Here is a 14,315-nt window from a genome sequence, read left to right as displayed (position 1 = left end):
CAGGTTTTCCATGATTTTAGATGTGTGGATTACCAGGCCTGGCACAGTTACTGTAGCGTAGAGGCACTAAATTAGAAGTGAGCTTTTGGTGCAAGCTCATGTGATGATGAATTCAAATCCACTTTCCACCCCAAATGGCCAGTGATTACTTTGAAGCTTCTTCCTTTGCTGTTTGTTCACTTTTAAGAGGAAAAAAAAAAGAAAGAGGAAAAAAACCTGAGAGACCAGACTGGGTTAGGAAGAAATGCTGTGGGACAGGTGTCTAGTTTCTTTGCTGGCATTAATCAGCATAGCAGTCCTGCTGTCAGTGGGGTCTAAACTCTCCCATGCAAGCAGGGAATGTATTCTGTTCTTTTCCAGGAGTTTTCCGGTTCTGTCCAGAAGCAACGTAAATCTTCCCTAAAGAGTTAAGAGCAAGTCCATCAGCCATGCAAATTGGATAAGATTTTCCTTCCCCCTTTTCTCTCTGCCTCTTGCCATTGCCATCTCTCCTCCTCACCTGTTTTCTGTGCCGTGTGCTGTACAAGACTATACCTTTCTCAGTTCTTGTATTGTCTGACTTCCTTGTCCTGTCCCATCCCCCAGCAACAGTTGCTTTGATTTCCTCTCAGAGGGTTTGTTTGTGTATTAACAGGGAGATCCTACCATGGGGAGTCACCCTTTTCTCCCCATTTCCCCCACCGAGCCTCTTCTCTCCACCCTTCGCGGTGCCATCCTGTCCCATCTCTCTCTGTTTGCGGTAGAGTTAATGTTTGCTGTCTCCACCTCCGGGTTAGCTCTTTGATCACTTGTGCTGTTCATCTCTGCAAAGGGAGGTGGGTGGGTGTGCAGGCAGAAGCATCTTGGTGGGTTTTTTTTTTGGAAGTAATCCCATAAGCAGTTTGCAGCAGAGGGCCATTCAGTAAAGCAATGCAGGTACCTCACAGATGTCTGTAATCTAATTCTTTGTCCTTCCCAGGCTACAGAAAGTTTGTTTATTGTCCCCTTGTCTTGGGGTGGCAGATGGATGTACTGCTACCTTCTAGCAGGGCTAAACAGAGACCTGTGTGCTGTCTAGCACCAGCAATGCTTTTGTGGTGCTTTTGTGGTGCATCTGAGCAGACAGAGCGCTTGTCAAGTCCTTCCTGTCAGTGAGCAACCTGCAGTCCCTGGCCCTGGAATGAAACAGCGGCTTTGCAGAGGCTACTGACTTGGTTAGTTGCTTGGTTGGGGTTTTTTTTGGTTTTGTTTTTTTGAGATTTGTGTGGCCAGTTTGTTAGGAAGAATGAGGATTTTACTTCAGTATATTTGTTTCCACAGACTCAGCGTCATGGCTGAGCAGCACTGGTGGTGTGGTATGGACATGTACCTGTGCATTTCTGCACTTGGGCAGAGAGGTGGAGAGATGGGGACTAAGGGCAGAGGGATACAGGGAGTTCCAGCACTCCCAAGCAATCTTCGTGGGACCTGCAGGGAGTTCTTTGCTGGAGCCTGAAGGAAGCCCTTGCCCTTCATTTCCGAAGTGACCTGACTAATGAATGAAACCTAGAAAGATCTGTGCTTTTTGAGGGGGCTTAGAGATACATACAGGAGTAGCGGAGCCCTTAAGATATCTAACTGTGTGGGTCTCACGTGGCTGATTTCTCAGAGCTATATTCTTCAGACTGGTCTCTCCTTACTCCCCTCGCGCCTCCCCCAACACACTCTGTCCAGCAACTTTCCATTACAGGAAACATCTGCTGGGAGGCAGGGCTGAGCCTGGGTTACTGCAGGGCATTGGCCGACAGAATTACCCAGCTACAGTAACTTAAAGCATGTGCGAGACATTTTGGTATCTTCCCCACCCGCTCCTTCCATGAGAAACGTTAACAAAGACTGAAGCTGCCTTTCAGAGCAGAGAGGGACTAGAGAGAAGAGCCTGAGGCAGGCGCTGAAGGAATAAGAACTGCTTTTCTGATTTCAAAGGGGGAAAAAAAAAACAACTGAAGTTTCTGAGCTGTTTACCGTCTTGTTCAGTTCTGGAAACCGCGGCTAGATCTGTGAATTACAGCTGGTCCGGTGGGGTCCTGGTGGTTGGAGCTATTTCAGTTGCGAGCTCTGGCAGTCCTGGGCGTCGGGCCTCGGTCGGGAGTTGCAGATGCCTTGCACGGACCTGCCTGGGACTGCTCAGGCTGTCGGTACTTTTGCAGTGCTTCTTTAAGGGATGCCCACTGCAAGAAGCTGGTGAGGCTGGAGCCGAAGAGCACAAAGGTTGCCCGCCAGCAGGCTGACCCTAATGAGCCACTTTTTCAAAGTCCTCTGGAGGGCAAATCCTCTCTCAGATCTACAGAGGCTGCTAGGGCAGACGACCTGAATGTGAGCAGGAAAGTAGGGGAAGGCACGTAAACTCCTGCCAAACTGCTGTATCTCTTTCGACTTTGAATCTAAACAAGAAGCGGTGACAGCAGGAACAGGAAAAGCAGAGTTTGACTGAGAACAAGAGGAGCTGTGCAAGTGCTGAGGGAACGCTATGGATGCCTTGCTGGAGTGCGGGGCTCTCTGGGGTCTTGTGCTGGATCAAGAGCTGCCATGTCTGCTGTGCGACCTGGAGGGGCTTGCCGACTTACCGCAAGAAAACGTCAGCCGTGGATCAGATGAAATTCCAGCTGTGAGTGTCTCTAAACTGAACTGTTTGTCATGGTGCTACGCAGAAGCGTCTGTAGTGGTACAGCTTTTAGACAGGTCAGAACATCCCTTACTGTCGGGGAGGGAGGGGAGTGCCCCTCCACGTGGAAACTGTACTGCTAAATTGGGTTGCTGTAATGCACTGAACCCAAAGCTCAAATTATAATCTCTATTCCCCCCTCCTTTCCCATCCTGTCTGCTTGTCCCAGGAAATCTTGGGAATGGGCTCTTGCTGGAGCCCATCTCTGGCCAATATCTTTTCCAGATGTTCAGGCTAGAAGTTTGGTAAGTAAAATTCATATTTCTGTTATCTGCTGGTTAGTAGATTTTATTCAGAAGTAAGATGCTTTCCTTTGGGCCTGCAGGACTGGAGCAAATATCTGACGTGCTGAGTTGATGTTAAAAAATATTGTTTCTTGTTCATTGAATTGGTGTGAGGAAGAGGGAATGCTTTTTTTTTTCTGAGGGGGAGTGTCTGTGTTTCCTTTTTTGATTTGACAGCATTTGACAATTTTGTAAGGCTAGTGCTAAATAACGTTCATATTCCTCCCACCCTTGTGACCCCACCACCACCACTTCTCAAACAGAAGCTACTTTCTATAATCACTTTGATTTTTGGGGCCCTTGCTGAGAGACACTGATGTGTGTCCCCCTTTCTGCTTTGGGAGAGTTGTATTGCGCAGTTGGAAGAGAGGGGAGAGGGCTGTTGAGAGGAAATGGAGATAGGGAGGGAAGAGGTTGTACCTCATGTTGCTTCGCCTTCCCTACATTTGTGGGAGAAAGAACATGATGGATTAGATGGGAGATACGGCCCTCTTGAATTTGCACCTGCCTCTGCTTCAGTCACCTCTGCCTTCAGAAGATGTTCTGGCTATTATGAGCAGCTGTCAGCGTGGGCGTGGTGTGTAGGAGGTGGTCTAATGTGGACAGTCACGTTATGGTTTAGTAAACACCAGCGAGAAGCCAGCTCCTGGTCTCCCTCCAGCAAAGAGCACCGTTTTCTCTGAGGCCTTCCATGAGGCCAAGCATCTGCAGAATCAGCACAAAAGCAGCGTTTGAGTCACTGTAAGAGCCTCTTCTGAGCCCCACACATACCACTGGGTAGTTGTGTGTTTGCTGACTGCCAGGTGGAGCACTTGGTGGGGAGAGGAAAGGGGATGACCACATTATTCCTGAGCTCTTGATGGCAGTGATCGTTCAAGTTCCTCTGGCAGGGCTACAGCTGTACCGGAGCGCCTATTTTCTGGGGTTGCTGTGCTGTTCTGGGAGAGCTGGGGATTGGCAGCTAACTGATGCATTGCAAACAGAGCATGGGTCATACCTTGTACTGTCTGGGATTGCAGGAAAAGAGAGTTCTCCTGCAGCCACAGCTTCCATGCAGTTTTGCTACCTAGCAGATATTGGTATAGCCCTTCTACTCTGCACTTGCTCTTCCAAGTCAGGTTCTCCTCTTCTTCTCACTTAATGCACTAAATCCCAAATCCTCCTGTCTGTGTGTCTGCTGTGATGGGAGCTCCTAGCCTCATGCTTTGTAAGTGCATCTGATCCCCCTCCTCCTTACCGAGGTGTTCCTGTTTTCCCACTCCGTTTCTCTGTACTCATGCCTGCCCCTCTCTTTAACAGGCACTCTGTTATTTGCAGGTGTTGAGTCCAACGTACAAACAACGGAATGAAGATTTCAGGAAACTCTTCAAACAGCTTCCTGACACGGAGCGCCTCATCGTAGGTAAGGTCAGCCTCTTCGTGTAGTGCTCTGTTGAGCTGGTCCATGGTGTGGGGAGGAAATCCAGCACACGTGCACACATCTTTTTCTTCTTCAGAGAGATTGCCACCAAGGAACAAGCCCATTGTGTCTGTCTTGTGCACAGACAGAACCCTTCCTCACCATTTCTAATGGGTTTCATTCATTTTGGGGAGAGCAATGCAGATTTGTATCAGCTACAGCTCTGTTCCCTCATGATTTGAGGAGCATGTTTTCCTCCACAGTGCTCCCCAAACCTGACAGTGTGTTAGTGTTTGAGTTCTTTCCTCATTTGGTCAGGGTTGCGTGTCTCAACACGCATACCACGGAGCTTCCCTTTTTTCTAACATCCCCGATACTCCCTACTCACACGTGACTGCCCTTCCCATACCCATTTTGGCTTTGGCCTTGTAGCTGATTAGCGACTGCCACTTACGTTGTATCTGTTCTTTTATCTTATGTAACTGGTGTCTCATACTGTGTCTCGTACTATTGAAAGATGCACATCTTAGCAGTGGAACAGAAATTGTTTAGGACACTTAAACTGAGAGATAAATGAACAATGGCACTAGAAGCCGAAAAGGAAAAGACCGATTAAAATCTGGGAACAGTACATGGGATGCTACAGAATGACTAGCTAATAAGGCAAGGTCATTAGTCAGTAAGAGAAATTGTTTGTGACGTGCCCTTGGGAGGAATCATAACGTAGTGAACAGAGCAGCAGCTGTGGCTCAGTTCCTCCTGGCTCTGCCTTTGACTTTCTGCAGGGTTGTGTTGAGTAGCTGCTTCTCTTGATGCTGCTTATCCTCACCATTAGGCTGTCCTGTCTTCTGGTTTTGGTGCTCCTAAATTATCATCTGTTGTCCACCCACAGATTACTCATGTGCGCTACAAAGAGACATTCTCCTGCAGGGCCGCCTCTACCTCTCTGAAAACTGGATCTGCTTTTACAGCAACATCTTCCGCTGGGAGACACTGGTAAGGCTGTCAAACTGCCACATTGAGCATGTATTTTACGTCAGCATATTTGCTGACATTGCTTTAAAAGCACTCTTTCTGTTGTCTTTCTCATCAGTGTCTCTCTTCACCTGTGTTCTTTTTCTGCCTTCCCCTTTCTGCATGGCTCTGACTGTAGCTGACAGTTCGCTTGAAGGATATCTGCTCGATGACCAAGGAAAAAACAGCACGGCTCATTCCTAATGCCATCCAAGTTTGCACTGACACTGAAAAGGTACATCCTTGAAGCCTCCACCTCTGGGGCTACCCCTTATGGCTGACAGGGGCTGGGGAATATAAGTGTGTTGCGGGATTTTTCCAAACTGACTGCTTGTGCTACCTGGGGCCTGGGAGGAGGCACCAAGGGAAAAGGGCTGGGTGCAGAGCTTCTGTAGACCTCGGGCTGAGTCTGGAACACACGTAGCTTGTATGTGGGCTGGGGGGCCAGGTAGAAGATCTGGGTTGCACATCTCTAACAGAGCTGTTTCTGTGCTCCGACTTGCTCCCTTGGGTGAGAGGCACCCAGCCTCTCTGTGAGGCCTCTGTGAGCTTCAGTCTGTGCCCAAGAACTGAGCAGCTCTGCTGTATGGCTTGCTCGGAAAGTGATCCAAACAGGCTTGTCTCTTCTTCTTCCCTTTTTTTGGGCCTTTTCTGAACTGATTTTTCTCTCAATTTCTTCCCATTCAGCACTTTTTTACTTCCTTTGGGGCTCGAGACAGGACGTACATGATGATGTTCAGACTCTGGCAGAATGCTCTCCTTGACAAGGTACAGAGACCAGCACCTCAATGTTGGGGTGGGATGAAAGGGAGGGGATGAATATATGCAGAAGCATAATACCTGTGACTAATGTATATGCATAAAAAGACGCAGGGACAGTAAGCACGTGTTTAGGCAGAGCAGGTACATAACTGCAGGTGCAATTCTCTCTTTTTGCTTGGAATTCTGTCTGTGTACAGACATGTCTCGTACCCACAGTAGATGCCAGTTTGCCTCTGCTGAGGTGTGGAAGCATGCATCTCGGGAAGGAGTTTTTTTGAAGTCCATAATTCAAGTGAAACAGCCCAGAAGAAAGCAGTTCAAAATGCAACAGAAAAGAGCTCACTGCGCAGGCAAAGCTCTTAGTAAGCCTGTGCTTCAGAAGTGTGGAGTTCCAGAAAGCGTGTGTTCAGGGCACCCCAAAACCAAACGAGAACAATGGTGGGTACGGGGTGCACTGGGCAAGGGCTCAGTGGGTTGCATTTTAAAACAAAGCAGGGATGTGCACCTGCTATGCCGGAGGCCCCATGTATCCTGTATTTGATCTGAGCATCTGTTCCACAGTCCATTGAGTATTTCTGGCCTTACTGCGGGAATAAGACTCATGAACTGATCTTACAGCGCTACCAGCTTGAGTTCATACCATACTGGATGGCTTAAGTAATGAAGCACCCAGAATACCCTGTCCTGAAAATCAGTGTAGTACTTAGTATGCAAAAGGATCGCTTTGCATTGGGCAGCTTGTGTTGCGACCATATGCTGTAATTTGATCAGCTTTTTGAAGTGCCTAACAAAATTCAGTGCCCTTGGTTTCAAGGTCAAAACAAACGGGAACTGAGGCGTGGAGTGATAAAGGCAGGAAACACTTCCAGGGATCCATGCCTGGCAGGAGAGAGGGAGAAAGAGCCTAGCCTGTTGTTCCTGATAAGACGTGTGAATTAGAATGCATGTGGGAAGAAGGTGAAACAGAGTTAAGACATTTTTCTGGATACAAGTTTCTCATTAGTTTTTTTCCCCATGCTTTTCATTGCTAATTTTGGGAGCTAGATTAAAAATTTCCTGCTTCATCCCATGCAGTAACTATGGGAAGAAGTTCAAGCCAGCAACTCAGAAAAAGTTCACTAGATTTGTCTTCCCTCATTACCAAGAAATCTTTGTCATGGGTCGTAAATTTCTCATGGGTAAAAATCTATCCCCTTTCATCCGTGTGCCACATATTTAAATCACAAGTTCTCCTGCCCCATTTCTTAAGAACCTCTGAACTCAGTCATATGGTGATCAACTGACCTGCATCCCTAAAAAGCTGAGTTTTTGTGAATGGTCTTGATAATTAATTTTCTCTTTTTAACTGGAAGTATGTACAAGCTTTTCACAATAGCATCTAGTGAGACAAACTCTTTTTGATTTGAAACTGCAACAGGAAATGTTTTTCTTTGTTGCTGATTTAGATAATTTTCCCTGCAACTGTAATTCTTTAGGCAGCTTTAATTTAAACAAACTTGGAGGGGAAAAAACCTCATAAGGTGTTGGGGTTTGGTGTAGTAGGAGACATTAAATGGAGGCACAGCAGAAGTGGGGAAGATGTGTGGAGGGCAGTGCAGGTTTACTGCTTATGTTGTTACATTGTAGTAGTGGGAAATCTCATTTTGGGTGCTGCTCTGGGCGTAGCCTCGTGTTGGCTTTCTGATGGTCTTAAGTAACACCAGATTGTGGCATGGAAAAATAACAAAGTTGAATTTTAGGACAGAACCTGGGCTGACGGTGAAGGCTTACTTGGTGAAAGGGCATCTTATTGCTTGATGGGGGCAATTTCTAAGCCAACTAGGCCTAACAATATACGGATACATATGCCTGCAGCCCGTAGCCAGCATGGAGCTGGGCCAGCCTGCCAGTGACACACAACCCACTTTGTACCATCACTGGAAGAGGTGATCCAGTCAGAAGGCTCTCACCTGCCATCAGGAGCTGTGTCAGAATCTCTCACTTCTCCTTTGGGGGCAATGAATGTAATACTCCTGACTATGGTAGTTAAAAAAATTCATTGTATTTTAGTATTCTCAGGTGAAAATGTATGCTGTTCTCTGTTCCCTCTTTTAGCCTCTCTGTCCAAAGGAGCTCTGGCACTTTGTCCACCAGTGTTACGGGAACGAGCTGGGTCTGACCAGTGATGATGAAGACTATGTGCCTCCTGATGATGACTTCAACACAATGGGGTGAGTGAGGAGGAGTAAAATCTGCCTGTGATGAAGAAAAGATGGCCTCAGGAGAGCAGGAGTCCTGATATATTGCATACCTCAAACTGCTGTTTGTCCCTGGTGAGAGAATTCTGGGTTCTGCCCGAATGTTTGCCCTTAAATGTGTAATGTCTAAAAAGATGAAAGTGTACCATTGCCTCATGGAAGTCGATAGGGGCTGAAATGCCAGCGTCTCTACTTGCTGAGCTAGATGAGCAATTCTGTAGATGCCAAAGCATCCCAGTCACAAGGCCAGTCAGCGTGTTACATGGTCAGAAAGTGCTGATGCTTGTTAGTCTCGTGTATAAACACTTGAAAAGTTTGGGCTTGGTCTTCCCTGCACTGAGCCATTTCTGCTTCCAGCCAGACTGGAAACTTCATAGAAGTATTCTTACTTGCTCTGTGTGTCCAGTTGTAGCTGTACTGAGAGGTGTAAACATAAAAACCTCTGTTCTCTGTGGCGTCTCAGCTACTGTGAAGAAATCCCCGTGGAAGAGAATGAAGTCAATGACAGCTCCTCAAAAAGCAGCATGGAGGCCAAGCCAGAAGCTAGCCCTCAGCTGCCAAAGAAATCTGTCACTGCCAGCACACTGACATCTACGGGAAGCAGTGAAGCGCCAGCCTCGGTAAGTGTTTTCCCTCTGTTGCGGTGGCAGCAGTAATCATTTTCTCTGGGATCCAGCTGGTAGCCCTTGAATACAGGAGGTAACTCTTTACCCTGCAGCTCCTCTCCCACTGCAGCTGACCACAGTCCTCGAGTCAGTGATATCTGTGAGCATGGCATTTGCCCAAGAAAAAGTGAGCAAAGCGTGCCTGTCCTGAAAGCCAGTACTCTGGGGCTCTGGGCAACAAGGGCATTTTCCTGTCTATACTTTTTGATGAAAAGAAATCAGGAGTGTTGGAGATAAAAGGGTTATAATTTCTTCTCTGCCTTCAGTTATTCCCTAGGAAACAGTCTGTAGGGCAGAGCAGACCTTGTTTAGATATAACCTCAGATTTTCCTAGCTGTACAGGGCTTGTTTGGGGGCAAGACCAGTATTGTTTGTGTGCTTGTCTGATCAAAGCAAGCGCCTTGTGGTGTCCCAAGCTTGAACCGTATGTGGTTCTGTGAGAGGAGGTGATCTAATATGTTTTACAAACACCGTATGGTAACCTTCCTCCTCTCTATATTATTTAATTTCCAGACAAGTCAAGGCCAGATGTTCAAAGGTATGGAAACTGGCCCACGGATGCAAAGTTTTCAGAAATAACCCCCAGTTTCCAGGTGCTGATCTTGCCCTCATTATGCTCTCTCCTTGCTGCAGTTTGATGGAGTGCTACCAGAAGAGGAGGAGGCAGTGGCGGAGAGTCCTGTGGAAAAAGACCTTGGCATTGCAAATATCATGGGAGAGAAGATAGAGCTCATTGGCCCTGTGAACTCCCCTTCCCTAGACTTCAATGACAACGAAGACATTCCCACTGAGCTCAGTGACTCGTCAGAGACCCATGATGAAGGTATGTTGGGAAGGGCCGTTCCATTGGTGTTGTTTTCAGCCTCCTCCCTTCCTTTCTAGTGAGGGACTGGAGCGGCAAATGTTGAATTCCTTCTCTGGACCCTTAGAGTTCAGAAAATGCAAAGAATTCCCATGCTGGGCAGCAGAAGGCGAATGTGTGGGGTATTTGGAAGGATGTCCCTAAAATAACCTATGTCAGTTAATTACCCCTTCTGACATTCCAGTTATTGCCCTGGGATCAGTGGAGGAAAGGGTTAGAAGTACCTCTTTTGGGTTCCTTCTTCACAAAGTAAAATACTAAGATCTGGTACTGTGAAAGCACAGCCTCTGATATTGGCACAAAGGGTCATGGCTGAGGCTTGTGGGCCTGTTTCCCCACAGGGGAGGTCCAAGCCTTTTATGAGGATCTGAACGGCCGTCAGTATGTGAATGAAGTGTTCAACTTCAGCGTGGACAAACTGTACGACTTGCTTTTCACGGACTCCCAGTTCCAGAGGGACTTCATGGAACAGCGCCGGTTCTCAGGTAAGCTGCTGGTGGCAAAGGCCCGTCACTGGCGGAGGCTGCGTTCCCTGCTCAGCACATGCCTTGGAGGTTAGAGGGATTGGGTAATATTCTGAGCAGGTCTTGGGACAGCTGTAGTCTGTACTGACAGTAATCAAAAGTAGAACCAGCCTTGGTTGGCTATCTAGTTTTATTTTCTAAGAGTTGGATCTAAGTTTATGGAAGAAGCAGACTCTTTTATAACACCAGCTAAGGCCTGATCCTGTGTTCAAGGCTTAACAGTGTGAGGAAAAAGCTCTTCTCGCTCCCCACCAGACACTGGCACGGACTGTGCAGTTGATGATGCAAAGAGAGTGTCCCGTGGCATGCTGTAGTCCTCCTTTCCCTATAACTGTAGGTTTGCTGAAGGAGATGTGTCCCCAGCCTCTCTCCCCCTTTCCCTGCACTTGAAAGAGGGGAAAGTATTCACATTTAGCACAGGAGACCTTTATTCCACACTCAGTTGAGCTCTAGTGCTTCTGCAGCCAGGCTCTCCCAGGGACAGAAATACTGTCCTGAGCTTTGTTATATGATTCTGCCTTTCCCTAGGGTACTGATCTGAGATCCCTCTCCAGTTACGTGAATGGAATATTGTTTTGTCCTTTCAGATATTATCTTTCATCCCTGGAAGAAGGAAGAAAATGGCAATCAGACCAGAGTGATCTTGTATACCATTACCCTCACCAACCCTCTGGCCCCCAAAACTGCCACTGTCACTGAGACGCAGGTGTGTGAAAGGGGAGCAGGGGTATAGTGCTTTGTATAAACAGATCTGTGATTTATTTTCTTGTCTTGGGCATGCTGCTTTGCATGTTTTCATTCTCCCTGTCCATTTTCCTTCACACATTTTTCTTGTATTAACTTGCTACCCAGTATCACTGCAAATGTGAATAGCTAATCTTATGCTCGCACTGGATTGCAAGAAAGGATCGTAAATTTTCCAGCAAAAGCAGATGAGTTTGTAAACAAGCCAGCACAGTTTAGAATTGCAGAATAATTTATGCTAGGAGGGACCTCTGCTCAAAGCAGGGCCACCTCTGATTTTAGATCAGGTTGCTCCCTGACAAGCCAGACATCAGTTTAATGAGAAGAGGTGACACTTGCAAAGGTCCCAAAGAACTGGTCCTCACACGGCAGTGTGCGTAACTGTGTCTCTGTGGTACAAAATGCTGGAGGTTGAGCTGCTGGAACTGGATGCCTCTTTTGAAATATGCCCTTGGGAAACATCTGAGTGAAACATTTGGTTTCCTCGAGTATGCCTTCCCTAAAAGGTGAGCTGCTCACAGAAGAATTGCAGAGCTGGTGCTTGGGCATGGATGTGGTCTCTTACCTACGGTAGAGCTGTTTTTGTGAAGTGCTACTGAAGGTGCCAGTCTATCAAAGCTGTGTTCTAACCAGACTAATAGTTGCCTTGCATGCTGTCTTTTATGCAGACAATGTACAAAGCCAGCCAAGAAAGCGAGTGCTATGTCATAGATGCAGAGGTGCTAACTCACGACGTCCCCTACCATGATTATTTCTACACCATTAACCGCTACACGTTGACTCGTGTTGCCAGAAACAAAAGCCGACTCAGGTACACTTCTTGGGGGATAAAGAGCTTTAAAAAGTCACCTTTGGGTGGGAGTTCTGCTGTTTGGTGTATTAGAAGGGGTTGGGGAGAACTTAGCTTTATTTCTTTGTCCTGTTGCCAGAACACTCTTATCACAAAGAGTTACTGTAGGGGCAGCTGCCTACCGTGGTGACACTGAGCAAACAATAGACGCGATGCAGAGCAGTTACGGCTGGGCCAGGGAGAGCATTTACAGACTTTTCTTGCCCCCTTCTTGGGAGCAGTGGTTTGCAGGGCTGGCTGTCACACACAATCAACAACTACATGTGATAAGCAACAGGACATACTTCCAGGGACTGTGCCTCTGAGATGCACTTGGGGGAACAAGCAGAGGAATTCGGTACCAGGCAAAGCTCTAGGCTTTTGTGTTTGATAAGTAATCTAAATGTCTGCCTGGCACACGGCTGAGGGTCTCTTGGGGGGCTCTCTTGAGGCCTTCCTGCCACTGCTTTGGAAGGACTTTTCATGCAGTGCTTCTCCTTGAGGAACACGAAGGGCTGAGACCATTCCAGAAATAAGTGTGCATGGCTATTTCTCGTATTTACATTGACAAAGGATTGTGAATTGACATCTCCAGGAAGCAAAATGGGGACAATGACTTTCCTTTCTCCACACAGGGTTTCCACAGAGCTGCGTTACAGGAAACAGCCTTGGGGGCTGGTGAAATCCTTCATTGAGAAGAATTTTTGGAGTGGCCTAGAAGATTATTTCCGTCATTTGGGTAAGAGTGGCAGTGACTGGAGCTGTGGTAATGACCCACAGACAGGGACACCTTCCATAGTTTGTGCATGCCTCCCTGCAAGGGGGCTGCAGGGCTGTGTGATACCTGCTGCCAGCCTGCTGGGGATCAGACCTCGGGGCGGCTTATGAAAGGGGCCGGCCAAAGTTATTACCACAGCATTGGTAGCACTGGCTGGAATTACTCAGGTCATCAAATCCTGCTCTCTGGCAGGAGCACAGGCAGTCTGGGCTCAGAGTTTGGCAAAAGGTGTAAGGAATGTGTAGTGTGTCCTCTGGCATGGGCCTCTTAGATCCTGCCAACTTCTTTGGCCCAGCAGCTGTGCCGTTAGGGGCTAAGTCTGTATCTCTGCAAGGACAGTGCCACTTCTATTAATTGCTTTCCCTTGCTGTCTCTGCAGAGAGTGAACTGACCAAAACCGAGAGCACGTACCTGGCTGAGGTCCACAGACAATCCCCCAAAGAGAAGGTGAGCAAGCAATCGACTGTGCGCCGGAGGAAACGGGCCCACGCCCACCTGCGGGTGCCACACCTGGAGGAGGTGCTGAGTCCCGTCACCACCCCCACGGATGAGGAGGTTGCACATCGAATCAAGCATGTGGCAGGTGAGGAACTGCAGACCCCTCACGCTTGGGGATGGAGAGCTGGGTACCTCTGGAGAAAAACTGGAGCTTTGCTCGTGGAGGGCTAAGGGGAAGAGGAGCCAGGGCTTTCCAGGGCAGGGAGGATGCATTTATGACTGAGTGAGATGGAGGGGTGGGTAGAGGGAGAAGGGTTGCCCTCCCCATCGGACAGCGTTTCCTAACCTAAACGCATCTATCTCCTCAGGTTCCACTCAGACACGGCACATCCCCGAGGAGAGCCCCAGCGGCTTCCACCTGCAGAGTGTCTCCAAGCTGCTCCTTGTCATCAGTTTTGTGTAAGTGATTTTTTTTGCTTTCCTTCACAGTCAGCCTGTAACAACTTTGTTCCTTTCCTGTTTCTGGCGTTCTGTGCTCCCCTGTGCCAGTTTTTCCTCTTATCCTCCTTTCTGATCCCAAACTTTGCACAGCACAGAGGAGAGAAAAGCAATGACAGGAAGAAACGAATTAATTAAAATATTCCCCCATCAGCTGTTTTGTCTGCCTTGATCCCAGATTTTGCCAGTACTTGGCTGGCTGCTGATCTGGCTCTGTAGGTTCTGGATCTTATTTCATCAAAGTCCCTCCTTTCCCCTCAGTTTTGGCCTTGTTTTAACCAAACATGGGCTTTGCAGACCTGCATGTTTCTGGGAGTCCTAAATGCAGGTCAGCTGTACTGTCTGGGACACAGGCAACATTGATAGTGACAAGCAGGGCAAGGGGCAGCTGTGCAAGGAGAGAGGAGTTAATGCTTAAAAGAGAAGAAATCCAACAAGTAGAAAGTGTCTTTTTTATTTCAGTTTATTTTCAATGACATCTAGAAACTGTGGGGTTTTTTTTTAATTTAAAATAAGTCATTTAATGTAATCTGCTGACAAACTAGCTGTTATCATGAAAGATGACCAGGCAAAGCTCTCTGGGAGTTACAGTGCTATC

The 14,315-nt window shown here is 47.6% G+C and overlaps 1 protein-coding gene across 5 annotated transcripts in view; it reads left to right on the top strand.

Annotated features, from left to right (window-relative positions):
* The window catches only part of GRAMD1B (GRAM domain containing 1B), a 63,549-nt gene that overhangs the window by 36,722 nt on the left and 12,512 nt on the right, over positions 1-14,315 (top strand). For 4 of the 5 annotated variants that reach the window (XR_011049735.1, XM_068418199.1, XM_068418198.1 and 1 more), the window contains 13 exons: positions 4,285-4,369; positions 5,259-5,362; positions 5,520-5,615; positions 6,068-6,148; positions 8,237-8,352; positions 8,843-8,999; positions 9,678-9,867; positions 10,248-10,391; positions 11,018-11,136; positions 11,843-11,985; positions 12,639-12,742; positions 13,161-13,364; positions 13,588-13,678. Coding sequence is in view for 4 of the 5 variants with exons in the window: in XM_068418199.1 (XP_068274300.1) it covers positions 4,285-4,369; positions 5,259-5,362; positions 5,520-5,615; positions 6,068-6,148; positions 8,237-8,352; positions 8,843-8,999; positions 9,678-9,867; positions 10,248-10,391; positions 11,018-11,136; positions 11,843-11,985; positions 12,639-12,742; positions 13,161-13,364; positions 13,588-13,678 (1,634 nt within the window). In the remaining variant the exon portion in view is untranslated. Of the gene's footprint in view, positions 1-1,850; positions 2,627-4,284; positions 4,370-5,258; positions 5,363-5,519; positions 5,616-6,067; positions 6,149-8,236; positions 8,353-8,842; positions 9,000-9,677; positions 9,868-10,247; positions 10,392-11,017; positions 11,137-11,842; positions 11,986-12,638; positions 12,743-13,160; positions 13,365-13,587; positions 13,679-14,315 lie in introns of those variants that run through there. The other variant, XM_068418200.1, reaches the window with a different exon arrangement.

This window comes from Nyctibius grandis, chromosome 25 (genome assembly GCF_013368605.1).
Source record: "Nyctibius grandis isolate bNycGra1 chromosome 25, bNycGra1.pri, whole genome shotgun sequence".
Lineage (NCBI taxonomy): Eukaryota > Metazoa > Chordata > Aves > Nyctibiiformes > Nyctibiidae > Nyctibius > Nyctibius grandis.
This window is presented reverse-complemented; position numbering and strand designations above follow the sequence as displayed.